Source organism: Megascapheus bottae, chromosome 15 (genome assembly GCF_031878675.1).
Source record: "Megascapheus bottae isolate mThoBot1 chromosome 15, mThoBot2.hap1, whole genome shotgun sequence".
NCBI classification, from domain to species: domain Eukaryota; kingdom Metazoa; phylum Chordata; class Mammalia; order Rodentia; family Geomyidae; genus Megascapheus; species Megascapheus bottae.
In genome coordinates, this window is record NC_143523.1 from 36,952,337 (window position 1) to 36,980,260 (window position 27,924).

The following is a 27,924-nucleotide window of genomic DNA, read 5'->3' on the forward strand; positions in this document are numbered from 1 at the left end:
GCCAAGCACAAGTGACTCTAGGATCTGACACCATCTCTGCCATTCAAGCAGAGGCTTTCTGGATGCTTTATTACTTTTGTCCCAATAGTGTCTTCACACTGGGATAAACATCCCATTGCCATGTTGAATTTAAACTCCTTTGTACAACTACTTGAACATAATAGTATTTTGTTTTGTTTTGTTTTGTTTTACGTTATCTCCTCGTCTACTCAACTACTAAGTTTTCATGTCCTCATGAATCTACCATCTCATTCCAGGAAAGATCTTTTGCATGATAAGGCAAATCAACAGGAAGAAGTGCATCTTTCTCATGTCAAGTCTTTTAATTTACATTGTATTCTCTTCTTGTGTACTTTTAATTCTTAAGACAATATGAAAATACTAAATATTTTAGAGGTAATACATTCAAGCAATAAATTTTAAACTCTAGGTTTTAAGAATAGCATATTCCAGATAAAATGCCTTAATGACTCTCTGGTAACTGATCCTCTATAGTTCCCTGGTGACTTTATCTATACAGGTCATACATATCCAAAAGATACCATTGATAGCATTTCTTAGAAAATTATAGACTTTCATTTTAAAAACAAGTCATCTTTTAATTATGAGTATATGAAAATCTAATGGTGTGCTGGGAGCTAGTGGCTCACGCCTGTAATCCTAACTACTCTAGAGGCTGAGATCTGAGGATCATAGTTCAAAGCCAGCCCAGCAAGAAAGTCTGTGAGACTCCTATCTCCAATTAACCACTAGAAAACTGGAAGTGTCACTATGGCTCAAGCCATAGAGTAGCATTAGCCTTAAGCTGAAGAGTTCAGGGACAGTGTCCGGCCCAGAATTTAAGCCCCATGACCACTACCACCACCACTACCAAATCTAATGGTGTAAGGAAAGAGATATTTAAATCTAGCACTGGAGATTGCACTCAACACGGGGCCTTGTGCTTACCAGGTAGGTACCCAACCATTCAAGGTATTGGTTATTTTTTGAGGTAGAGTCTCATTGAGGTAAAGTCTCTTATTCCCTGAATGACTGAGGCTGTAACCCTCCTATGTTTGTTTCCCTATCACAGGTACATATTCTGGTAGCTGGGATAACAGACATGCACCATTGCTCCTGGACACTGATTCAGATGGAATTTTACCGACTTCACCATTGCCTGGGCTGGCCTCAAACACTGACCTCCCAATCTCTTATCTCCAAAGTAGCTATGATTACAGAGTTGTACCCTTCTGCCCAGCTTCAATGGAATCTTTTTATATTAATATGAGTACTTCACTCTGTGGAGGCCTTATTTTCTTTCTTAGAAGAAAAAACTGGACCTTTCCAGATGGCACACATGCTCACATGCGCGCACACACAATTCTGTTTGCCATACATGTGATGTTCATGACTTTCTGTAAAACCAAAAACTACGTCAAGATGCAGATCACTGAGAAAGATGGAAAGATATTTTTAGTGTTTCAAAGTTTCATTCCACTAATGCATGAAGGTTTTTATTATTTGGAATGCCAACAGTGAGTGGCACTGTAGACTCATGGCTCTTGGTCTGGATATGGGGAAAACAGGGGCATCTTGGAATGGCCTTGGAAGATGGCGGTGTAAGAACTGGCTTTGAAGGTCACAAGGTTCTGGGTCTGTTACTCACAGTTGTGGTAATAGTCTCTTCTGTCACCACTTTCAGAGTGTCCACCACGGAGATGTAGCCAAGGCGTCTGGCAATGGCGAGCGCAGTATTCCCATTCTGGCAATGAAAATACAGGCAAGGAACTTACAAATCTCAGGCCACACATTTTCCATATAAAACAGAGTGTCTCGTCAGACCAGCCAATTGTCTTACAAAACAACACTATTGCATTACAGTCATTATTACAGGGATGAAATTCTAAATGCCCCTCCTGGTCCACATTCATGCGCTAAAGCTTTGTTCCACTGTTGGTATTGCTGTGGTGGAAACTTTAAGAGGTGAGGTTTAGTTGGAGGGAGGAGGTCATCAGCAATGTACCCTTGAAAGATTTATGGGATTTTGCCCCTTGGTTTCTCTTGGCTTCTGGGCTACCATGATCTGAGAAGCTTTGGTCTACCATATGCCTTATGCCATGGCTGTTTGCTTTCATGATAGGTCCCAAGTGACAGAGCCAATCTCTTTCTACTCTAACAGCAGTGTCTGGGGAGTCACATAGGAAGTACAAGAGGCTTTGATAAATGCAAATTAAACATCATTAAAACATAGACATTTTTCCCCTTTACATAAATGCATCCTGCTAGGAGGCCTTACAATGAATATTTTTAAAGTGCAATACATTCCTCACATTTCTAGCTGAGCAGCTCACAAAAAATGTTATCATTTTTGGGTTAGACAGAAGGCTCTGTTCAGCATAGGAATGAAACTTGAGAAAGCAACAATGGAATATGATGAAAAATATGGGAAGACACCAGTGTCCAAGCTCCTCTAGCTCTTCTTCCCTCTTCCACGGAAGCTGGCCCACAGCTTACCACAGTGAGTTCGTTGGGGGAGGCATTGTTCTGAAGCAAGACATTGATTATATGCGTGTGGCCCTGCTGAGCTGCTTGGTGCAAGGGTGTGTACCCATTCTGTGGAGAGAAGATGGAAGAAATGACTCCTGCTTCCATGGATACAAAAATCAACGATTTTGGTGGAAAGAAAAGAGCACGTTGCATACCTTTGTTTTGGCATTAACTTTTGCAGAATGCTGGAGCAGGAAATTAACTATCTTGATGTTTCCATAGTGACAGCCCACATGGAGTGGTGTATATCCCATCTGTAATTATATTTTATAGAACAAGAAACATCATAAGTACAGTTTTAGTAACAGCTATCCTAACTAGAAGTTATTATTTAACCTTAAGCTAGAAAAATTGTTTTTTCTTCATATATTTTTTATTGTAATTAGTAGAAGGGTTACATGATATTTGCCAGATAGAAGGTGCATTAATTCACATACATTGATACCCTTTCACATGTCTTGGTCCCAATTTCCTTCGCCCCCTACCCCCACCCCTGATCTTGTTTTCCCCCTTCCCTATCCAATCTCAATAGTTTTTTTTTTTGCTTTGTGGTTTTTTTTTTTTTTTTTTTTTTGTAACCTTGATATTTCTCAGAGTTGATCTTAGGTATAAATAACAACAGTCCCCTGCCTTCCTAGTCTTGAATTTGCACATAAAAAATGTTATTTAACTTTCCAAGCGCTGTCTATCAGCTCATTTTATTCACACAAGATGAGTTCAAGATCTGTTCAAGATGAATGGGGTATCTGTGGCTCACGTCTGTCCTCCTAGCTACTTAAGATGCTGAGATACGAGGATCAAGGTTCAAAACTATCCCAGGCCTCCCCTCACCCTCAAAAAAAAAGAAGATGCTTATCTGAAAGTGACAGTGAGCCTTACAATGTAAAGTGTCAGCCTTGAGCAAAAATATTAAATGAGAACACAAAGTCCTGGGTTTCAGCCCTAATACTGGAATACTAAAAAAGAGCTGTTCAAAACAGGAAAGAAGCATGGGGTGCTAATCAGCCTTGATGGACTGATTTTGTGGCTGCTGGCAAGGGTCAGTTTGAGGCTAGTCCAGGAAGAAAAGTCAGCTAGATTCCAACTCTATAAGGATCAGCAAAATGTAGGGCTTGAGGCACCTCTCAAGTGGTAGAGTACTAGTCAAGCAAGTAGGAGGTCTTGCGTTTAAACCATAGTACTGTCAAATAAAAAATAAAGCCTTGCTTCATCTCAGCCAAGTAACACTGACCATTTAACCTGGTGGCGAACAGTACAATTCATCCACATTCATTTAATAAAGTTCAACGGCAAATGTGCGAGTGTGTAAAAGGAAAGCAGTGAGGAAAGCTGCCAAGGCATGTCATGGGATTCTGCTCCCAAGAGCAAAGAGGCCTTGATAACTTCATCATTATTATTTATACAAGATAGCCAGACATTGATGGCTCACACTATAGTCCTAGCTACCCACGAGGCTGAGATTTGAGGACTGCAGTTGGAAGGCAGCCTTGGCAGGAAAGTCTGTGAGACTCATCTCTGATTAGCCACCCGAATACTGGGAGTGACACTGTGGCTCAAAGTGGTAGAGTGCTAGCCTTGAGCAAATAGAGCTCGGGAGAGCACTTAGGTCCCAAATTTAAGCCACATGACCAACAAAAATAAAATAAGATAATCCATGAAACACATGATTTATATCCTGCATGTAGGTGTCTACAGACTGCTTATAGATATCTTTCTTCTTAACCAGTGAGAGCTGAAATCTTTTAGGATGTACTTCCCCCAGACTCTCTCCATGTTAGGTAATAAGTACAACCAACTCACAGATAACCCACATCTGCTCTACTCTATTGGGCATTCATGACTTTACTTTTTTTGGTTATCTGTGTTCTCTGTGGAGAAAGAAAATAAAGAAGGAAAGAAAAAGATGTGCAAGAGACAGATACAGTTTGTATAAGTCAGGAAAAGAAATACTTCAAAATATTCTACTAAAGATGTAAGACTGTGACTTCAGTTGGGTTTGGTTTAGAGGAACCCCTGGCAGACATCTGACATATACACACAGCCTGCCAAAGAGGAGCAGGAATCTCTCCTCCACTCCCCTGCTGGCCTAAAACCTTTCCAGGCTTTCTGACTGATTTTAGGTGCATGCCTTTGATGTGTCGGGGCAGGAAATCACCAACAACGCTGACATAGTTGCTTCTAGAATTTTATACCTATAAAAGAAAAATGAATTGGATACTTATGGCTTCTTTGCACATATGAAAATAAAACAATGAATAAAACCTGTTGGAAATGTCTTGGGGAGATGGGAAGAGAAGGTTTGGGAAGAGTATTACAGTGGAGTTCTCTTGTACAACTAATGTATGCTCAGGTAAAAATCAAATAAAGAAAAAGGAGAGGTAACCTAATAAAATATTTCAATTTTTGTGTGTATGTTGAGAGGGTCATGATATAATCATGAGTGGACACATTTACCACAAATCTGTAAATCTGTAAAGTAGGGAACTCTTCCTGATGAAAATATCTGAGCAACATAAAGAGAATAATCTAATTCAATCTGACTTGGGTGTCTGCAATTCTTTTTACCTGGTTAATTCTTCTTGATAATTTTGAATTATTAATATCTTCATTCTTAAACTTAGAACATACACACATTAGATATAAAAATGTTTATTTTTTGTGTGCCAGTATTAAGGCTTGAACTCAGGGTCTGGGGGCTATCCCTAAGATATTTTTTATCAAGTGATAGCTCTCTATCACTTGAGTCATAGCTCTTCTTTCAGATTTTTGGTAACTATCTGGAGATAAGAGTCTCATGGATTTTCCTGTTTGATCTGGGTTTGACCCATGATCCTCAGATCTCAGACTCCTAAGTAGCTAGCATTACAGGTATGAGTCACTGCATGTCACACTGTTTTTATTTACATATAACATTTGATAAGTATTCTTTTTGTGTCAAATGTGACATATTAAAAAGAGCTATTTTTTTCTTTTTTTCATATATTTTTATTGTAATTAATAGAAGGGTTACATTATATTCACCAGATAGAAGGTGAATTACTTCACATACATTGATACCCTTTTTCATGTCATGGTCCCCTTTTCCTGCCCCCCCACTGCTCATGTTGTTTCCCCCCTTCCCTATCCAATTTTAAATAACCAATCAAGCATATATACAATATATCAGATAACAAGGTGAAATACTGTAACAATATGAGATAACTAAGGGAAAGCAAAAGAGATGAGAGATAACAGTACATTAAGGACAACAATCACCCATTATATGGCTTTGGTTTCTACATCCTGGAGGTCCTTTCATTTAGCATCATACTATATGGCCTTATGTATCTAGGTTTTTGTCTATTGTATATCTCTGCTAGGAGAGCCCAAGGTTTCTATTGATTATGACAAATGAGGGAAACCATTGAGCCTATGTTCCTTTGAGTCTGACTTACTTCACTTAATATGATTTTTTATAAGTCTTTCCATTCCCTTACAAATGGGGTGATGTCATTCTTTCTGACAGCAGCATAGAATTCCATTATGTATAAATACCACATCTTGTTGATCCACTTAACAACTGAGGGACATCTGGGTTGGTTCCATATCTTTGCTATGGTAAATAATAAGAAGAGCTATTTCTTTTAGAGTAAATGGATCAGAAGAGTTAACACAATTAAGCATCTAAAGAAAATGTTTACAGAAGAACACAAAGGCATGTTTCTGATGACAAAAAATTCATTTTCTTATCTGCTTTTGAATATGAGTTTACTCAGATTTTTTTCCCACTTCCTTTGTGAAAGAGATATTATGTCCTGGGTAGAAGTGGGAGGGTTTGTGCCATCACGAGAAAGCACATAAAGACCAAAAGAAGTATTTATTAAACTTTTGTTTCACTTAGTCTTTTTCAAAAATCATGCTGAACAAGCTATATATAATATATATATGTGTGTGTATATACATAAATATGATAATATATATTATATATACTATACATATATATACACACACTCAGACACAAAACATGAGGAAAGTTTAAGGGTTTACACTCTATTCTCAAAAGCAAGATCTGTGGCAAAACTCATTAGACAGAGGAGGGGTGTGTGTGTGTGGAATATTGAAACACAGGCCATAAATAAAAAGGAGTACCTATCATGAAAAATCAAGGGCTTTGGTTCTTTGTACAAACCTACATTTGAAGAACTCTGGATAAAAGGTGTGACCAAGGGATGTTCCTCCTACACAATAGGGTGCATGTGCTTTCTTTCACCTGGAGACACTACATGCACTTCATATGGACATGCTCCTTCTCATGGGAAGTGGGGAGGAGCTGAAGTACCTTTGTCTGGGCGTCCAGGTGTGCTCCTTGGTTTACGAGGACTTCAGCCACATTCACTCTGTCTTCTTGAGCAGCCAGGTGGAGAGGGGTGAGGCCATTCTACAAAAGATCCCAAGGGCACAGTCATCTCACAGGAAGCAAAGTAATTTGAGAAATGACTCCAATTCTAGGATAGTCTGAAAATTCTCTGTTAAAGTATCATTTCCTATGTCATACTATAATAGTCCCATGACATCTGTGGTTGAGAGGTTTCACCAAGATGTTTAAGCAAGCACAAAAGTGAAGGGAATGTAATCAGATTTATATACCCATCCCATACTCTGCAGTTGTCAAGATTTTTCTGTTTTCTGCATCCATCCATATTTGTTTTGTGTTGTTTTCCCTACAGTAATATTTAAGCAATCTCTAGATGCGACAGACACCAGTGCCTCTCTCCAAACAAAATTATACTAGAGTTTTAATACATTGCCAATGTCACAAGCTTTATAAAAATTATTGAAAGGATATATGGGGGCCAGGAGTTTGGCCTTGTGGTAGAGTGCTTGCCTAGCATGCACAAAGACCTGGGTTCGATTCCTTGGTTCCACATACATAGAAAAATGCCAAAAGTGGTGCTGAAGCTCAAGTGGTAGAGTTCTAGCCTTGAGAAAATCCAAGGACAGTGCTCAGGCCCTGAGCTCAAGCCCAGGACTGGCAAAAAAATGACATTTGATTACAAAGTAAATATTGGCATATGATGATCCTATCTTTAAGAATATTCAGGGCCTGATAAATATTTTCTGTGTGTTGTTTTTGGGTAAGGAAAGAGCAACTGTGCAATATAATGCAAATGCTAGATCATAAGAATTTCTGGGATGTTTAAACAGTTTATAGGTTTGATAAGACTGGGTGTTTGGAGAAACTTCAGATTACAAGGCTGCTCTGTTGGTGAAGAAAAATTCATTAAGTCTGAACTCTGATTTAAAAAATTTCCATAACTGTGAAGCAGTTTTTTCCATTAGAACTAGTTAAGAGAAAGTGGGCAGATGAAAGTGTTGTTGGATTATTTTCTCACACACATGATTAGTATAAAAGTTGGTATTCAACGCGAGTCTCAGAAGCCCACTCCCTGGCCCTCCCCCATATCTATTTTACCCATCAGAGGAAAAGTAACTTATTTGGGAGCCACTAGTCCATCTGAGAAATAACAGGACCTGAAAGAGTCAAGTGCTCGTGACTTTTTAATAACGTTTATAGAATTGGGGAGATGGATCCCTCAGTTGAACCAAAAGGAAACAGAGAAAAGTACCAATGCTTTTACTTGAAATCCAAGAGAACTGGCCTCACCCAAACACTGACATCATCACAGAGCTATGTTCCATATTCGGCCTTAGAGGTAGTAATGTTTTTAGCTATAACCTTCTGTAGAAGCAGCAGGGTCACTGTGAGGTTTTGACTTCCAAAGCTCTGAGGAATCCTTAGTGAATGGTTTTAAGAGAACACACTCTCAACATTCTCACTACTTTCCTGCCCCTGTCTAGGCTTTTCCCATTGAGTCCTTACTCTCTTCTCCCAGCACAGATTCACTTCTGCCTTCACAACCTTCTCTTTCTCCATGTCCCACTAAAGGGAAGGCCACATTACTATTATATGCTCACCCCTTTAAGAGGCAACATAATTCTGCATAACCATGTTTTCTTATCTGTCTTCCTTTAACTACTCCAAGCTAGTTGTGACAAGAATTTTATCTTTTTTTTTTTTTTTTTTTTTTTTTGCCAGTCCTGGGCTTGAGCTCAGGGCCTGAGCACTATCCTTGGACTTTCTCAAGGTTAGAGCTCTACCACTTGAGCCACAGCACCACTTCCGGCTTTTTTCTATGTATGTGGTACCAAGGAATCGAACCCGGGTCTTCGTGCATGCTAGGCAGGCACTTTAACCACTAGGCCAAACTCCCAGCCAAGAATTTTATCTTTAATCTGTATTCAACCAATGTCCTGCAGCTAACCTTTAATCCAGTGTTGATCAAATCAGAAAAAAATTCATATCTTTTCTTTGTGATACAGGAAAAATTAAACAATTAAGGAGGAATTAAATAAAAGTTTGCGTTTGTATTAATGGCTTTAATTACACACACACACAACTGAACTCAGAACCTTTTACTTCCTAGGCTGGTGATATACTATTTGTGTCATGCTTCAGCAGTTCTTTAAGCTTTAGTTTTTCAGATTCAGTCTAATGCTAACTTAGTCAGAACTGGTCTTGAACTCTATTTCTGTCTCCAGTACCTGAGTAGGGGGAATTAAGCATGTAGCATTATGCTACCTATACACATACTCACATATACACATATACATATATATATATATACATACACACATACACACATATATATTTAAAACTAGTGTGAAGATAATAATAGCTCTGTGTAATAAAGTTATGTTATTCTTTTTTTTTTTTTTGCCAGTCCTGGGCTTGAGCTCAGGGCTTGAGCACTGTCCTTGGACTTTCTCAAGGCTAGAGCTCTACCACTTGAGCCTCAGCACCACTTCTGGCTTTTTTTGCTATGTATGTGGGGTACCGAGGAATCGAACCCGGGTCTTCATGCGCTAGGCAAGCACTTTAACCACTAGGCCAAACTCCCGGCCCCCAGTTATGTTATTCTTTTATGGAGTTTGGACTATTCCTCATTTTAGATGGCATTTAAAAAATCAGTGTTATCAACTTAGATCAATAGCTCTGTTTAATATTCTTTCAAGAGTATAGAAATATAAGTATTTGTAAAATCTATGTGGGAACCTAAGAACTCCACTGGCAAAACTGAGTCTGGTCAAATACATTCACATGGTACACATGATCTTTTTATTAAAATCATCAGTAAAGGGATTTTTTTCCAGTATACATTTTCACAAAAGTTAAATCTTTAAAAGTACTTTCACATGGGATATATACTCTATAGACATGTTATATTATATAGATTGATATGTATTTATGACATACAAATCCTCAGCTTAATTTTAATTATGTTCTAAAGTCTACTTGCCAGTGATTACATATAGACATTCCCTTCCTGAATATTTGTTTGGTAAATATAACATTTGAAATATGATGTAAAAATCAGTGTTAATAAAATCTTAAAAAAAAGTACTTTCAATAAGAAAGGAAAAAAAACCCTAGAGTAAAATGGGAGGGTTGGAAGGCTATATTCAGAGGACTGGAGAGACATTTCTGTAAAGGAAATATTATCTGATGAAAGGGGTGACATTGGTTTAGATACATTGTACTAACAAAGGATTGGCTGAATGTCAACCACTTTTGTACAACTAAAGATAAGAAAAATATAATTAAAAATCATAATCTTCAGCTAGTAAAGAATAGCTCTGTGGTAGAGAGAGAAAAATCTAATTTGCTCAAATGACTAAGAAGTCAATTTAAGATTAAAACCCTCTGTGATTTTAAAATGCAGGCTATGCCAAAGAAAGTGGATTATTTAAGATTTAGAAACATCTGTCCTGTCGGGGGAAGGTATTGTATATATAGAGAGAGAAGAGAGTGTGTGTGTGTGGTACACTTATCACTTGAGCCAAACTTCCACTCCTGTCTTTTTGTTAATTGGATGTAGAGTGTGCCCAAGCTAGCTTCAAACCACAATCCTCAGATCTCAGCCTCACGAGAAGGTAGGATTACTGGCATGAGCCATCATCTATGTCCAAGTTTTTGCCTCAATAAAGAACACTTCAGTGAACATCTCTGTGCAATGTTTCACTTTTGCAAATATTATTGAATCCAGATTTGAACGGGGGTGGCGGGCGGGGTGGGAGGGGGAGCTTTCTGAAGGGCAGAGGTTTGTTTTGCAGTTTGTTTTGTGCAGCGAGACAAAGGTTACCTTGTTGCTCAGGTTCACATTGGCATTTCTACTAAGGAGCAGCGACACCATGTCCACATGGCCTTCCTGAGCTGCGAGGTGGACAGAAGCAATCCCTTGCCGAGTAACTGCATTGGCATCAGCCCCGTATTCCAGCAGAGTGGTGGCGATGTCCATCTGGTTCTTTTTGGCAGCGATGTGCAGTGGCGTGTACCCATTCTGTCAACATAAATCACTTGGTCACAGGCCTAGTTACAAGATCAAAACGTGTGCTGTGCATTGACGAGCAGCATACTTCTCTGTTCTAGTGCTTTGGATGGCTTGGAAAGCCATGATTCAATATTTAAAAATCATGGCTAATGAAGAGCTCTCATCAGTGGAGTGCCTTTATGTCTCCTGCATTTCAAAGTAGGGAAAATGTAACTTAACATGGACTGTTATAAGAGAAGCAGAATATTATTGATTTTCCAAAAGGAACACAGATTTTTTTTTTCTTCTTCTATAGGTTGTTACCACAGTAGATGCTCAATAATTTCTTGCTTTATTTTAGATTGAGAACAGGAGGGGGTGAACTAATAAGCAATATGGAACATGTCCAAAATTATTCAAATTTTTATGTCTTTATCATAAATGTATATATTCCAGAAAAGGGGTTTAAACTCAAGGTCCGAGCATTCTCACTTGGTTTTTTCACTTAAGGTTGTTGCTCTGTCATTTGAGCAACAGCTAGCTCCTCTACTGGCTAGTTCTACTGGTTAGTTGATTATAACAGTCTTAGAGTTGTCTGTCTCAGCTGGCTTTCTATTGAATTGTCAGATCTCAGCCTCCTGAGTAGCTAGAATTATAGCCAAAAGCCTCTGGCACCTGGCCAAAATTCTATTAAAAAATTGACCATCAGCTATAGTTCAAATGTGTACCCCAAAGTCATGTGTTATAAAGTCATTCTCCAGAGAAAGTGTTAAAAAGTGAAATGTGGAGCCCTGAGTTTGGCCTAGTGGTGGAGTGCTTGCCTAGCATGCACAAAGACTGGGGTTTGATTCCTCGGCACCACATACATAGAAAAAAAAAAGCTGGAAGTGGTGCTACTGCTCTAGTGGTAGAGTTCTAGCCTTGAAAAAGCCCAAGGACAGTGCTCAGGCCATGCTTTCAAGCCCAGGAATGGGGGGGAAAAAAAAAGTGGACCCTGTTAAGAGGCAAGTGGCTCATATTCAGGCTCTGATCTGAGTGGATTTATGCTGTTGAGAATATTTTATTGAAATGTGGGTTTTTTGATAAAAAGCTTGACATCATTCCCTTCCCTCTCTTCTTCAGAGTTCTCTCACTTCTTCAGAGTTCTCTCACCTTCTGCCATGGAATGAGACAAGGAGAATCATGTGAATACCTCAACCTTGACCTTCTTAACTTCAAGAAATGTAGGAAATTTCTGGTCTTTATAAAGTTTTCAGCCTCAGCTAACCTCGTAGAGCATCACATAATGAACTCTTTATGTTCATAGTTGTCTAAATGCTATAATCATCTTCTACTTGCCTGTCTTTAAAGGGAATGCTTCAGCAAGACTGGGTGTTCAAATAGAATACAGACTCCTGTTTCTCTTGCCTTACCGTGCAGAAAATACTTTTTTTTCACATATGTACAGGAAGCTCTCATTTAGCAGGTGAAAATTCAGTTCAAGAGCCACAATCTCTTTGAAGTGTTCTACCCTTCTTTATTTCCTAACCCCTAACATTCAGCTCCCAACCCCATCGAAGTACTGGGAACAGTTCAGGGTATTCCAATGTTTAAATATCTGTCTCCTTTTACTAAATGTAAGTTTGTCAAGGTCATCAAGTGTGCTGTATTTGCCTTTAACTGCTAGAGCACAATAACTGGCTCCCATTGATTCAATGAATAAAAGAATCTTTAGATTTTCAGTCAAGTGCACAAAAGCTTTGAAAACATATTTGCTTCCTTCTCTGGGCTGACCCCTAGGTGCTCAGCTAGAGACAATCAAGCTTCCTTTCATAAATTGTTAATTAGCTGTGGCTCAAGAGCCTTTAGAATCCCCTGACCTGAGAAAATAATTTGGGGGACTTTGCCCTGGCACACAGTCATTTAAGGGAAATGCAAGATTACATTTTGATAAGGTTACATTTGATAAGGACACAAGCCTGACTCCATAAAATGAAAATAGAAAGGGGAGAAAAATGTTCACCTTTCAACTTTTTTGAAACCCAGTCTCAGCCAAACTGAATGCACCAGGGTAAAAGAAGACTTTATACCCCTATTTTTAGTTTTGACCTATGGCCATCTGGAAACCCCAACTGCCCTGTGAAGCATTTGGTTCTCTCACCAAATGCTCAGACACACCCTTCAGAGACCAATTTCTTCAGATCCCATGGCTGGTCACTGGTCTGACTCCAGCCTAATGTGAGTGACAGGAAGGGATGAGCTGTTAAACCAAGGTCACCCCCCCCCACCATAAGAAAGAAAATTCACAAAGTGACAGTAAAATAGGAAACAGGAGAAATGAACATCTACTGTAAAATAATTAGTATGATCAGGGTAAGGAAAAGTCAGAGTGTAGCTCCTATCATTTCATCTTTTCTCCTGCTTTTTTTTTTTTTATCCACAGAACCTTCAAGTTAATCACTTTTCCCAAACTCTAGCTGAGGTAAGGCAGCTCACTTCTCTATCCTCTTAAACATAACTGTTTTCCTGATTTCTTCTTATTTCTTCTTATTCCAGCCCCAATTCCTACTTTCTTTTTTTTTTTTTTGTCAGTCCGGGCCTTGAGCTCAGGGCCTGAGCACTGTCCTTGGACTTTCTCAAGGCTAGAGCTCTACCACTTGAGCCTCAGCACCACTTCTGGCTTTTTTCTATGTATGTGGTACCGAGGAATCGAACCCGGGTCTTCGTGCATGCTAGGCAAGCACTCAACCACTAGGCCAAACTCCCGGCCCCCCAATTCCTACTTGGTTTCTAAGGAAGCTTTATCAAGAGAAGCTATACATTCCTGCAATGCACGTCTGTCTCTAATAAAGGATACATTATTGCTTAGTGATTTATCATAAGGAAGGAGAAAATAGCCATGGTATTACTTGAGAAAATTTTATTCTTGAAATATCTGCAATAATGAATAATTTATAAGAACCTCTCTAAGTTTTTTTCTTTTTAAAGTGGTCCTTTCTGTTTTCTAGAAAATGGCAAGTTTTTCACTTGCCATACTACAGAGAAATGTATTAATTGGAAAAAATAAAATGAGAGATTCAATTGTAGAACTTTACCTTCCCCTGCTTTGCTACAGATAAATACTTTTACAAAAAGAAAAGCAAACACAAGATATAGTATTTGTACCACACTTATATTCCCAGACACACTAATCTGCACCAGTATATTTGCTGCTTATTTTGTTGGAGAGCAAAATGAGGCACAAAAATTTAAGGCTCACTATCTCTTCCTTACTTGGTGTCCTGCATTTCTGCCCTACTCATTACCAGCCTTCTTTCCAGTACAGGGAACAGATCCGTTAAAATGTATGACAACAGCCAAGTATGGCTCACACCTGTAATCCTAGCTACCTAGGAGGTTGAGATCTGAGGATTGTGCTTCGGAGCCATCTGTGCATGAAAGTTCATGAGACCCTTACCTCTAGTTAACCATCAGAAAGCCAGAAGTGGCACTGTGACTCAATTGGTGGAGCATAGCCCGAGTTCAAGCCCAATGACCAAAAAATAAAAAAAGGGGGGAAAAAAACCCAGTTCATCTGTACTTTTGGCATCGCAGTCACCTAAAACCGCAACATGTTTCTAGGCCATGTGTAAGTAAAAATATGCTGTCGGTTCTTTAAAAAAGGAGAAAGCATAAGAAGATATTATGAACTCAAAAAAAAGGGGGAGAGAGAGAAAAGATGTGAGTTGAGAAAAACTTAACAGAATGACAGATTGCTGCTGTCATTCCATACGGTATTCATGTCTTGTTCAAACTGACCCACAGTTCTCTCACTGCCAGAATTCAGCAGTGATCGAGTTCCCCTGTTGTAATGGAGGCAGACTGCCTACCCCGTATGCATTTTCTCTCGTTAGTGAAAGCAATATGTCTAGCTAAAAACTACATTTCCCAGCTTACCTTGTAGACAGAAGAGGCTAATGAAATGTAAGGAGCCATGATGGAAGCCCTACTGGGCTGACTTCCTTCTGCCTCCTGCTGGAAAGGGGATCCTGATTCCAAAGCAACACCAACAACTGTGGTATCTACATCCTGACTATGACACACGAAAAAACAGAACCTCTTCATTTGAAAGCACTGTACTATGGATTCTTCTTCCTTCTTTTTCTCAAATAAATTCCTGACTGAAAGAAATGGTTTGCTCAGGATCAAAGTTTAAGAAAAGTTCCTAACTAGGACCACTACTCCAGAAGATGGGATGGCTAGACACATGTCAGAGGTGGTACTCCACCTAGAAGTCAGTCAGAACGTAGTGGACAAGATCAGAAATTAGGTGAAAAAAGTCACATTTATATGAAAAGCATATTTGGGATATGGAATTGAATTTCACTTCAGTAGACATAGCTCTGGAGAGGACGGGGGCAGGAAATAAATTCATAATGCAGAAAAAGAAGGTTCAGGGGAGGAAATACCTCTCAAAGATATCTTATTTAAAATAAGAAAATGCCTCTCAAAATACCTCAAATAATCTATAACAGTCTGGGTTTACTGACCTATTGTCATGATCTAACTATTAAATTTAACCAACAGTACACAAGCTACCCCCTCCCTCCCAAAAAAACAAACATGAGGCACTCTAAAAGACCTTTCAACCAATAGGATTTAGTAGAAGAATTAAAACAATACAAATCACATTTAAATGATGATTTTGTAATATCCTGTGTTCTCTGGTCATAACCACCTGCTCAATAATAGGCAACATATTAATTCTATTAACCCATCCTCAAATAACCTGTTTTATAGTTTGCCACCAAAATTAGACTATCAGAACAATAAAAGAGTTATAAATTCTATACTCCATTTACATTTTTTTTCTCCTCTCAAACTGAAGTCACATACTGGTCAAAAATAACCTAACAGCTAGAAGAAACATTCCCTTGGCAATAATAAAAACATATTCAAAACTTGCCAACTTAATTTCTGAAACACAAATAACTCGAAGGCAATGTTTTATGGCCAGGAAAATGCAGTACATATTTTATAACTTTGACAGATCAAAACTTTTCTTCCTCCCTCAGGCAGTGCTTATGTTTCCAATCTAGCTAAAGAATATTCCAATTCTTTTTCCTCCCCAAGCTCCAGGATGTTCTAGATTTTTGTTTTCAGAAGAAATCAATTGGCAAGTAAATATCTATTGAGAATCTACCACATCGGATCACTGAGTAGCTAGAGGCAGAGATTCCTCTCAAGTGCTCCTATTTATCTGATTTTTATGTTGTGGCTAAACCAGGAAGGCGCCATCAATGAGGTAAACATAGATGGATATACAGAGACTGACAGACATTGCTCATCAATCTCCTTATGCCATGAATGACAGGTACCTTTGCAGCAGCATGAGGTGAGGCTCCTTGATCCAAAAGCAGAAGGGCCACTTTCTGATTATCATAATGTGCAGCTACATGCAGTGGAGTTAGCCCGCTCTGGAAACACGTGCAGAAACAACAACCAGGGTCAGAAGTGTCTTGATATGAAACACTACCGTGAGGACACACGATTAGACAACAGTGAGCATAGCTTACATTCCAGTCACATAGTACTTAGACCAAGCATTCACTTCTTATTGACCATGATCTTCTAAGTGGCTGCTGGGGTATATTAGAAAGTGACTGTCTTGTTACCATAGAAGTGCCTGATGACCTCTTACCTTCCCAGCAGCATCTGGAGATGCACTTTTCTGTAACAAGAGATTGGCTACTTCAAGCTTCCCATACTTTGCTGCTACGTGAAGAGGAGTAAATCCTTTCTGAAAATGGGAAACAAAGAAAATGAACAGATAAGGAACAAAAGTATTTTTTTCCATCACCAACAAATTATTCTAATGATAAGGATCTGTTAAGTATACACAGGAGGGTCAAGACTAATGCATAGTAGTTTCAGAGTTGCTTTACCAGCAGGTATAAGGAGACTATCATTGTGCTGGCTGAGCTACGCCATGCCACTAATTCTGGAGCTAAGCAAGCATTTCGCAAGGATGAAACTGTGGAGCTAAACTTGTAATAAGATCATGTTAAGAATAGGTTGCAGAGGGATTGGGAACATTGCCTGGTGGTAGAGTGCTTAGCTAGCATGCATGAAACTCTAGGTTCGATTCCTCAGTATCACATATTCAGGAAAAAAGCTGGAAGTAGCACTGTGGCTCAAGTGGTAGAGCACTAGCCTTGAGCAGAAAGTGTCCAATGACAGTGCCCAGGCTGTGAGTTCAAAGCCCAGGACTGGCAAAAAAAAAAAAAAAGACTAGATTGCAGAGTCTGCCTCCATGCCAGAAGGCTTAAGAAAATCTTGCAGTGTTATATTCCAAGATGGAATGGTCTCTCTTCATTTTCCCTATGTCCTCACAACAAACATAATAACTTTACACATGTTCCAGTTTTCAGGAGTCAGGTTCTTCTGCCTTTGCTGCTGTAGTTGAATTGAGTAGTAACCCTGTTCTGTTTCATGTGGTAAATGAACTCCAGTATCTTACATCTTGATTCTACTGAAAAGCCCAAAGAATCCTGGGAGATGAAGGTTGAGACAGTTATTTTCTCCTCCCACTGTAAGTATTTGTGATCATCTTCTGCACTATCCATTCACCCTTCTTACTGACAGGAAGGAAATGACTGTGGCACTAATTATTACCTTTTCAAGACATTCCATAGGCCATTTCATCTTAATTATTACATTTGCTAGATTTATGCACTATCACAAGAAAAATGAAGTCTTAAAATCTGAATTCTCTAAGAGTTATAAAAATCAAATTATATATGAGATAATAATAATCACAAGCTCAGAATTCCTCATTTGAAAGCTTTATAAAAGCACCTAACAAAAAGAGCTTTGGCAATATTTGTGTGTTTGTACTCAACAAGGGAAATTGTAGCTGGTTTTCTTCAAACTTCCATTTGACTCTACCCAGTAACCTTTTTTTTTTTTTTTTCCTGTCGTATGTGGGGCTTGAACTCTAGGCCTGGGTATTGTCCCTGAGCTCTTCATCTCTGGAACCATAGTGCCAATTCCCATTTTCTAGTGGATAGCTGGAGATAAGAGTCTCCTAGTCTTTAGTGTCCAGGTTGGCTTTGATACATGATCCTCAGATCTCAGCCTCCTGAGTAGCTAGTATTATAGGCGTGAGCCATCACGCCTGTATTTTTTGTTTTTGTTTTTGTCAGTCATGAGAATTCTGGCCCTGGGTACTGTCCCTGAGCTCTTCAGCTTAAGGCTAGCGCTCTACCACTTTAAGCCTCAGTGCCACTTCCTCTATCCAATAACTTATGAGAACTATCGGATTCTAGGTGTCAATAAGGCTTCACTAGAAGATGCATCAAGAAGCCAACACCAACAGCAACCTTCCTTGTTTTCTAGACTTCTCTGGCCATGTGGAGAGCTCTTGGGGGATCCCCAGTTTCTTATGTAATTTCTGTGCCTATGACTGTAAGGGAGGCTCTAATGGAAGAAGCATTTTGGGGGAGCACGGTAGGGTTCTGAAACTTGCTTTTATACCTTTGTTGTTATAGATAAAGACGCTCCATGATCCAAAAGGAACGATGCCACATCCTCATGCCCCTCTCGGGCTGAAAGGTGGAGGGGGGTGTATCCCGAAGTTGTGGCTGCATTGGGTGAAGCTCCTTGCTGCAACAGCTGTTGGACTATATCTGCCTTCCCCAATCGGGCTGAAATGTGCAGTGGGGTTTGGTCATCCTAAATAGCAAAGTAGAAATACCGATGAGCTCAGAAAACAACAGTGTCACGAAAATTCCAGAACATTAGCCGCTACACAGTAGAGGGACATTCAACTCTGATTCAGTGCTAATACATTTAAGTGGTTGAAGCATTAATATGCTTATGATTCCTGAGCTGAACTATCTCTCTCTCACATTGTCTATGTAGCTATTTAGCTGTCTAGCTGTAAGATAAGAGCTTTCTTTGTGGTCCAGGCTACCCTTGAACTTGTACTCTTCCTGCCTTAGCCTCCCAGGTGCTGGGGTCATGGGGCTGTGTTATCACTTCCAGCTCCATACTTCCAGTTCATGGGCAGATCAGCTTACTGTCCTATGAGAGGCAGGTAAGCAGATTTCTGTTGGAGACTCAATGCAGCTCGACATAAAAGTATTCTTATATGTGAAAGCAGATTACTGAAGCTTCTGTCATTTGAGTCTCAGGATTAACGTTTCACAATTTATAGACAAAAAATAATTATTCTTTTTCCTTTGTGGCTGTGCCAGCTGACCTTCAAGTCCACTGAAATAGCTCAATTATGTTTCCAAGTTGTGATTGCTCTCGAAGTTTTCCATCTATACCTATCTTTAAGGAGCACTGAGAATTCTGGACCAAGTCTAGATCGAGTTCCTAATCTGTTAAGGCAATATTTAATTACGTTGAATAGTTGAACTAAGGTGAAAGAGTTTTTACAATAGTACTTGGGTGGAGACCTTTATCTGTATACTATTTTTTTCATCAAGAGTGGGGCTTGAACTCTTGGCCTGGGCACTGTCCCTGAGCTCTTTAGCTCAAGGCTAGCATTCTACTACTTTGAGCCACAGTGCCACATCAGCTTTTTTTTTTTTTGAGTATTTTATTGGAAATAAGAGTCTCACAGTTTCCTGCCTGGCTCACTTTGAACTGTGATCCTCAGATCTCATCCTCCTGAGTAGCTAGGATTACAGGCGTGAGCTACTGCCACCCTGCCTGTTGACTGTTTTTAAGAAAATGTTCTTGAGGGAGAGTAAGCAGATATCTAAAGCTTTTTTTTTTGCCCCTAAAATCTAAGGTTTTTCCTTCGACAGGAAAAGCCTTTATGTATCCAACATACCTTAGCTTTAGCTTCTACCTGTGCTCCATCTTGGACGAGATACCGTACTACTTCAGCCTGGCCGGACCGAGCTGCCATGTGCAGTGCTGTTTCTCCTCTCTGGGGAACACACGAGCCAAAATCAATTAACTCTAGATCTGGCATAGAGTGTGTGATAACCTTTCATTTATTTTTTTTAATTGAAGAAAAAAATCACCTTGAGGACTTCATTACTTTTTGAAAAGATAGAAATCAAATCCATAAATATTCCATAGGAACTTGATTAGCAGTGACCAGGACTCTGGGTAAACCAGTTCCTCTCATCACCTGCAGTTATCAGCCACATGACTCAATCTGTAGTATGCCTCCATTAGGGTTCAAAAGTGACTGTTCATAGTGACAGGAAATGAACAGGGCAGGGCAAGTGGAAGAACTTCCGCAAAGAGCCTCATGCAACTGTATGAATGCCTGCCCTACTGTGTCATGTTTTCAAAAAAGGGGATCACTTGGGTTATCTATGTTAATCTGCCACTTCTTAAACATTGACTATGAAATGAAAGTTAAAACACTGCATAGACACAAAAAGCACACTAGAGGGCCAGGCTTGGCTAAACCATAATTGTTTTGTATCTCATGCTTTACCTGAACAAGACAGAATCCTTGTCCTTGGCATCGCCCAAGGGGCCATTTTCTTTGCTATTGGACCACCCATTCCTTACACAGACTTTAATTCAAACTATTCATTTATTTAATACCCATAAAAAGAAGATAGAAAAATGTAGATATATTAAACATGTCAACATAATAAACATTTAAAAAATTTTTCATACAGATGTCCACTTTTCAGTTGCTTCTGTAAAAGTAAGTTTTGTTTTACAGGTCATGTATGGAAGGGCAGAGAAAGAGTGATCTCATAGGAAATGTGTTATTTTGTTTGTGCAGATCTTGAGGATGCTGTTTTGCTTATTACCCAGTGTTCTCTTAATGAAGGAAAGTGCAGTCTAGATTCGGCACTAGGAAAATTTGGTCTGGATATAGAATTTTATTTAGAAGGCTTCTGGATATAGAATTTTATTTAGAAGGCTTCCCTTGAGGTGAATGGGTAAGACTCACACTCTCCCCTTTTCTGTTCCAGACTTGCTGATTTTTACTTCTTGAGTACGAAAATATCCAGGAGTGATATACTTATAATGGTAATGGACACATGCCATACATCTTTACAACATTGGCTACATTTCCATGGGTCTTGAATTGAAAGTACAGGAAACTATTCTCACGTTTTATACGTTAAGTAGTGGCTTTAAATAATTATTGGTTTGGTTACAGTAAGAATAAGTAGACAAAAGACATCTTTTGTTAGTTTCTTAAACACTCACAACACTGAACATTCCTTGTTTAAGGAGTACTTACCACATTGGTGGTGTTTGGTGAGGCTCCATGATGCATTAGTTGTGATACAATATTTACATGTCCCATGAAGGCAGCAACATGGATTGGAGTAAGGCCCGACTAGAGGGGAAAAAAAAGAAGGAAAAGCCAGTTTGCAGGCAAATCATCAAAAAGGCTCGTGTTTTTTCTATGTGCCTATCTGGCCAGCATCATCTTAACCATTGTCCTGATCTGAGTGGAAAATACTAGGATATTTACTATCATGTCATAGATCCTATAAGGCAAATACCTCAGTACATGATTACATCTCTAAAGTGAGCTCTGTAATCTTACAAGTTATGATTTACCCATTAAAAAAAGAAATACTTAATTCATACTTTTGAATGGGGAAAATAACCCATTTGTTCCTCCCTTTGTTACAAAATCTTTCTGATCCATACAAGTACATGTGCTGTGTATAGGATGGAATGAGTACATGTACATTTTTTGGGCTGGGGGAAGAGAGGTGGTCATGAGGCTTAAACTCTGAGCCTGGGTACTGTCCCTGAGCTCTTCAGTTCAAGGCTTCTGCCCTACTCCTAGAGCCATGGCCCCATTTCCCATTTTCTAGTGATTAATTGGAGATAAGAGTCTTGTGTTCTTTAGTGCCTGGGCTGGCTTTGAACTGAGATCCTCAGATCTCAGCCTCTTGAGTAGTTAGGATTACAGGCGTGAGCTACTGCACCCGGCTACATTTATCTTTATTGCTGGGGGAGGCTTTACTGGGATTGAACCCAGGGCTCCTTACTTGCTTAGCTTGCTTGCTAGGCTGTGGCTCTAACAATTGAGGTATATGTCTCATGCCAAACTGATTCTTACATCACAGAAATATGGAAGCTATTTTCCACTCTTGACACATATGTCATTTTGAGCATAACTATAAGTAGTATGGCTAGCCTTACTCAAAAGATGTTAGTATTACTATCTATTTGCCACAACCAAAAATTCCTCCAGGGGACAAGTCTGCTTTTCATCAGAAAAATAGTATATTATCAAATTTCCTGTTTTGTTTTCCAAAATGGTGCCACTCACCTTGAGTGTGTACTTTGGGTTATATTTTTAGTGGTGGGATACATTTGTTTCCACCCTCCACCCACACGCATCTGTGGCTTTTTAGTGCTGGCAGTCCCCCTGGCATAGAGAGCAGGCTATAGTCACCAGCAATGACACAAGCAAAGGTAGCTGGTCCCAGGAGACAGCACAGTACTTTGGCTACTGAGGCTGTGCTCTTCACAGACTCTAGTGAATACCTGTCATACTAAACTTACCTCGGTGACGGCTTGTATGGATGCACCGTGTTTTAGAAGGAGTTCCATTACTTTAATTCGATTCTTTTTGCAGGCAATATGAAGAGGGGTAAAGCCATTCTGTAAGGGACAAATGCATAAACAGTAAGTTCACTGTTGTTTTGAAATGTGGTTTATTAATTTGAAATTCATGATTTTGAAATAATAAATCAGATGGGCACCAGTGGCTCATGCTTTCAATCCCAGCTAGTTGGAAGGCTGAGATCATGGTTCAAAGCCAACCTGAGCAGGAAACTCCTTGAGATTCCTATCTTGAATTAACAACCAAAAAGCTGAAGCACTAGCCTTGAGTAAGAAACACTTAGGGACAGAACCAAGACCCTAAATTTAAGCTATAGGACGGACCAACACACACTCACACACACACACACACACACACACACACACACACACACACACACACACACCAATGATAATAATAATAAACATTTTCACAATAAAAAATATAAATTTCTGCAAAGGTGTTTGCAGTTCAGTTGATGTGGATAAGTTCTCAGAGATCATCAGTTGTGTTCAAATCCAGTGTGATCTACTGTTATTCTGTCCTTAATTTTGGGAAAATCCGCATCATCAAAAAAAAATGTTGTCTCAATGTAAGGTAAAACTGAGTGCCTTTAGCAGAAGTGGGTGGCATTTGGGGAAAAAAAAATCATGTATCAGCAGCACAGTACTAAGGTCCATGTATGGTAAACATGAGCTTTTCTTCCTCGGTGGTGGTCTGGATGGAAGCATAAACCTGTGCAGGTCAAGAGTCCACTGTACCTGCTTCACTGTGCTCCACTAAAAAGATGTAGAGAGTTAAAAATGAACAGAAACTATGGGGAATGAACCAAGTATATCCCCGAACCCACGCAGGGAGCCAAGGTAGTCAGCTATGATTACAACTCCAGGTTACCCTGGTGGTGGTAAAGAGGGAGTATTTGTTACAATCTAGTAATTAAGATACCATGATCATGCAATTATTATAATTTAGAATTCATTCTTCCAAGTAATGCCCTTCTCTTTTATCTCCCTCAAAAGGTGCAGTAAAACAAACTCCCAAACAAAAAATAAACAGCTGTACAAAAAAAATCCAGAACAATTAAAGTGTGTCCTCAGAGCCAACTTTCACCAAAGCCTATCCCAGCTTCCTTGTCACAGGGTTGAGAAACTGTAAGATCATTAATCAAATGCTTCTGTGTTTTCTTCTCCAATGTGGAAATTCAAGTGGATGTCTATTCCAAGGAAGCAGAAATTTGAATAATTCAACATCACCTGGATTATTCACTTTCCTATGCCATCTAAGGAAAGAATGTGCTTTTACACAAAATGCCTTCCAAACTGTTCTGCCCAACAGCTATGGCTCCATAACTTTCCTACACAGTTCAACTGTTCACGGAGAGCTACAAGATACCAGGGTCCAACCATAAACACACATCAAATTCATTCCAAGTAGTAATGACTTCATGAACTAAGGAGATTCTCAAGGCCACTTCTCTGGTCATAGTCCACCTTGACTATAGTTACAACATCCATACACTATGAAATCTTCAGCCATAGGACAAAAGAGTATGAGGCCACACCCTATTTTAAGACTTTCTTTTTTTTTTACTTGTAGGGAAAAATGAGTCATTGGATGCTAATTTCTTTTCCTCCTTTCTCAGAAATCAGATGCATTTGACATACTGGGTGGGCCCACAATTCTTGAAACATAGCCTGGATAAAAAAAGACCTGGACATGGCATTGGAGATGTCTGGAATGGGCAATTTCCTTTCTTTTTTTGTTTTTTTTCCTGCCTTTTTCCCCCCTTAAATTTCAGAGCTCATAAAATATCAGAAGTGTTATGATCCCATTCAGACCAGACAATCACATTATTTGAAACGAAGGTAAGATGCTCCTGAAAGCGTTGATCCCAACATAACCTTTACCACAAGACTGCTAGAAAACTCATGTTTTCCCTAAAATTAGTGACTTAACTTTTCCCTCCAAAGTATGACTACTTATTGTGAAGTAAATTATAAATCGCTTGCTACATTGGGACTATTTATTTTTCCAATGGTAAAAGCAAAGCATAGCACAGATAAGAATAAAATTACAGGTCAATTTAGTAGTGAAGATGGCAAATTAGACAAAAATTGTGATTGAAAAGGTAAAAGGGAGATAAAAGGCATTAAAAGCCGAGTAACACAATGCAGGTTTAGCTTACAAATCCCTATACGAACAGAACTTCTTGATCATTTGACTTCATGTTTTTAAGAGTTCAGAAAAAAAAATTATTTTTTTTTAGTTGGTCATGGGGCTTGAACTCGGGGCCTGGGCGCTTACGCTCAAGGCTAGTGTTCTATAACTTTAAGCTAAACTCCACATCCAGTTTTCTGATAGTGAATTAGAGATAAGAGTCTCATGGCCTTTCTTGCCCAGGCTGGCTTTGAACCAGGACCCTCAGATCTCAGCCTCTGAGTAGCTAGGATTGCAGGTGTGAGCCACCAGCATCTGGCCAAAAACAAACTCATAAAATGTTAACCTTACCTCTAACAAGAACCCCAGTCTTTTTGTAATTGCATTCTTTAGGTTTCATTACATAACACCATCATAAGTGGGACCCTAAAGAACTCGCAGTTTAGCTCTGACAGCTTGTTTAGAACAGAACTAGGAGGTTCTGTCGATTTCTGAGGACATATGGCAAAACTGATGAAGTTTCTTATTTACCTCATGGCTTCCACTTTTCCCTGTGTAAAAGCAACTTCTTTGCCCCCTACGTAGCACACTGTCAGCAATACCCTTAGGCTACACTTACTGGCAGAGCCACTTACCAAGGCTTTGGCATTGGGGTTCGCTTTCTTATCCAAGAGGACCTTGGCAACTTTGTAATGACCACAGTGGGCAGCCACGTGGAGGGCAGTCAGGTAGTCATTGGTGACATCGTCCACAGGCACATTATGCTGGAGGAGAAGCTGAACGCAGTTTAAGTGGTCCCCTTGTGTGGCCATGTGTAATGGAGACAGTCCATTCTGGAACACAAAAGGAGATCAAATCTTCATAGTTCTCCCTTTACACACAAAGGAGCCAAGTCCACAATAAAATCTGTGCAAATGCCAACAGATTAAAAAGGTTATTTTTTTCCCCTCATTAAAATACTTCATTAGAAAAAAGTATTGACAGTTTTTGTTGTTTAGCTGGTACTAGGTCTTGAGCTCAGAGCCATCATTCTCTCACTTTACTTTTTCACTCAAGGCTGGCACTTGACCACTTGAACCAGAGCTCCATTTGACTTTTGCTTGTTAACTAGAATAAGAGTCTCATAGATTTTGCTGACCAAGGTGAATGTGAATACCCAGAGATTTGAGCCTCCTGAGTAGTTAGGATTGTAGGTGTGAGTCACTGGGGCCCAGCTGTCTTATACTACTGTCTTGAACAGTTGTCTTCAACTGCTGCTACTTTAAAAAAAAATTTTTTTAATGTCAGTTGTGGGGCCTGAACCCTTTGCCTAGGCAATGTCCCTCAGTAGTTGAGATCAAGGCTAGTGCTTTACCACTTTGATCCACAGCACCACTTCTGGTTTTCTGGTAGTTAATTGGCAATAACTTGTCTCATGGACTTCCCTGCCTGGGTTGGTTTTGAACTGTGATCCTCAGATCTCAGCTCCTGAATAGCTAGGGTTACAGATGTGAGCCACCAGTGCCCTGCTACGGAACTTTTTTTTTTTTTTGTTAGTCCTGGGCGTTGAACTCAGGGCCTTGGACACTGTCCTTGTACACTTTTTGCTCAAGGCTAGTGCTCTGCCACTTGAGCCACGGTACCACTTCTAGCTTTTTTTCTGTATGTGGTTCCAAAAAATTGAACCCAGGGTTTTGTGCGTGCCAGAGGAGCATGCTACCACTAGGCCACACTCTTGGCCCTATCACTACTTTTAAAATGGATCTTCTAACTTTTGTTGTCAATCTGTAACGAATTGTCAACGATAATTTCTATTCCTGGCAATATACATTGTACTAGGAGCCAGAATAAGCTGATTTCTCAGGACTAAAAGGAAACAATAATAAAAAGCAAGAACAGATTGGTATTGTTTGGATTTCTGATTACTTTGTCCTTATAGATTGCCAAGGCTTGATATTGAATACACTGAGTTAAAATAAAAAAAAGAATCTGTAACACATTTAATTTTACAATGTACAAAGGAAACTGTTCCTATTTCTATAAATCTGGTGCCCCCTTGTGTCCATGTAAAAGAAATGCAAGATACTGACAGTCTACATGTGGATTCGTTCAATCAACTGGGTTTCTGTAATAGCTAATCATGTGCAGTAGTAAAGAACTGAAAATGTACTTCACACTCTCAGAGAAGAAATAAATAGGGGGTCAAATTTAAAGTAGACACTTAAGGATGCACAAGACTCTAGCACTTCATTTCCCCCACAAAAGTTTGGAATGGCACTTACCATTAAATGCATGTTTTTCAATGGAAGAAAAATAAAAGAGAAATGCTTTGGTTTCTTTTAGCATTAAGATAATTTGAGAATGGACTGGAAAATTACTAGAGTCCAATCATGAAAAGAAGCTCAGCTAATTATAAGGTAATTTAACACATTTTGGGGGAAAGTAACAGCAGCAAATTCAGTTTCCCAAAACACTGTCATCAGTAAGTTTTGAAAGTAATGATACAGTAAACATGCACCAATGAACTCGGTGTTTCAGCATTCTTGGGAACAAGTTACTTTCTCCTAGCTTATCGATGAAAGACATAACAAGGAAGGCTAAGGAAACAGAACGTGATGCTCCTTTCAGCCACTTGCACAGTTGGCATTATCCACTTATTGCCATATAATTTCAACTCTGTGTTCCTAAAAGCAAGAGGCTTATGGTTACATTTCTCCCACCTTGTCCAGCCCTGAGTGCTGCATATATAAAAAGCTCGATAAATATTTATATCCATTTCAGGGCTTCAAGCATCACCTATCAATCAGGACACCTTTGCCTAAAATGAAAGCAAAAATTCCTCTCCAACATTTTGAACCAAAGTAGAAACAAAGGTGTGACAAAGGGTGGGACCAGTTCCCATCTGAGATCCTGCCTCCCACGAACATATGCATGGGCTCACGCCTGCCAACACTTGCCTTTGCTTTATGTTTTGATATATTCTTTGAGGAAAATATGAAATAAACAAAGACACAAACTCTGGGTGAACCAATGACTGTGTGCAGAACAGACATGGAGGGAGAGTCAAACACGCAAGGAAAGTCTCTAGTGATATGCAAAGACGATGATGAATGGATGGGAACCAGATCCCTGGTGAGTGACAAAAAGGACAAAAAGGAAAAAAGAAAAATCATAGTCATATTATGTAAAGTGTCTGAAAATAGGGATCCGGTCATACAGCTTTCTTAGCTTCCTAAGATGCATGTCCTCAAGAGTGGACAGATGGTGTTAAAACCAGGCATCCAACTAGTTCTTTCAACAAATACCCATCAAAGGCCTAATCCATGTTGGCACTAACCTAGGTGCTGGAGTGTACTGTACTGAACGAGAGAAAAATTATTTCATTGGGTAGTA

General features: G+C 39.4%; 1 protein-coding gene across 1 annotated transcript in view; it reads right to left on the reverse strand.

The window, feature by feature from the left end:
- Positions 1-27,924, reverse strand: part of Ank3 (ankyrin 3) — a 258,674-nt gene that overhangs the window by 106,883 nt on the left and 123,867 nt on the right. Inside the window, exons 10-21 of the mRNA XM_090346380.1 lie at positions 25,188-25,385; positions 22,356-22,454; positions 21,070-21,168; positions 19,681-19,779; positions 18,372-18,569; positions 16,537-16,635; positions 16,214-16,312; positions 10,710-10,907; positions 6,848-6,946; positions 2,685-2,783; positions 2,497-2,595; positions 1,649-1,744 (exon numbers count right to left, since the gene is read on the reverse strand). Of these exons, the coding sequence (XP_090202506.1) occupies positions 1,649-1,744; positions 2,497-2,595; positions 2,685-2,783; positions 6,848-6,946; positions 10,710-10,907; positions 16,214-16,312; positions 16,537-16,635; positions 18,372-18,569; positions 19,681-19,779; positions 21,070-21,168; positions 22,356-22,454; positions 25,188-25,385 (1,482 nt within the window). The remainder of the gene's footprint in view (positions 1-1,648; positions 1,745-2,496; positions 2,596-2,684; positions 2,784-6,847; positions 6,947-10,709; positions 10,908-16,213; positions 16,313-16,536; positions 16,636-18,371; positions 18,570-19,680; positions 19,780-21,069; positions 21,169-22,355; positions 22,455-25,187; positions 25,386-27,924) is intronic.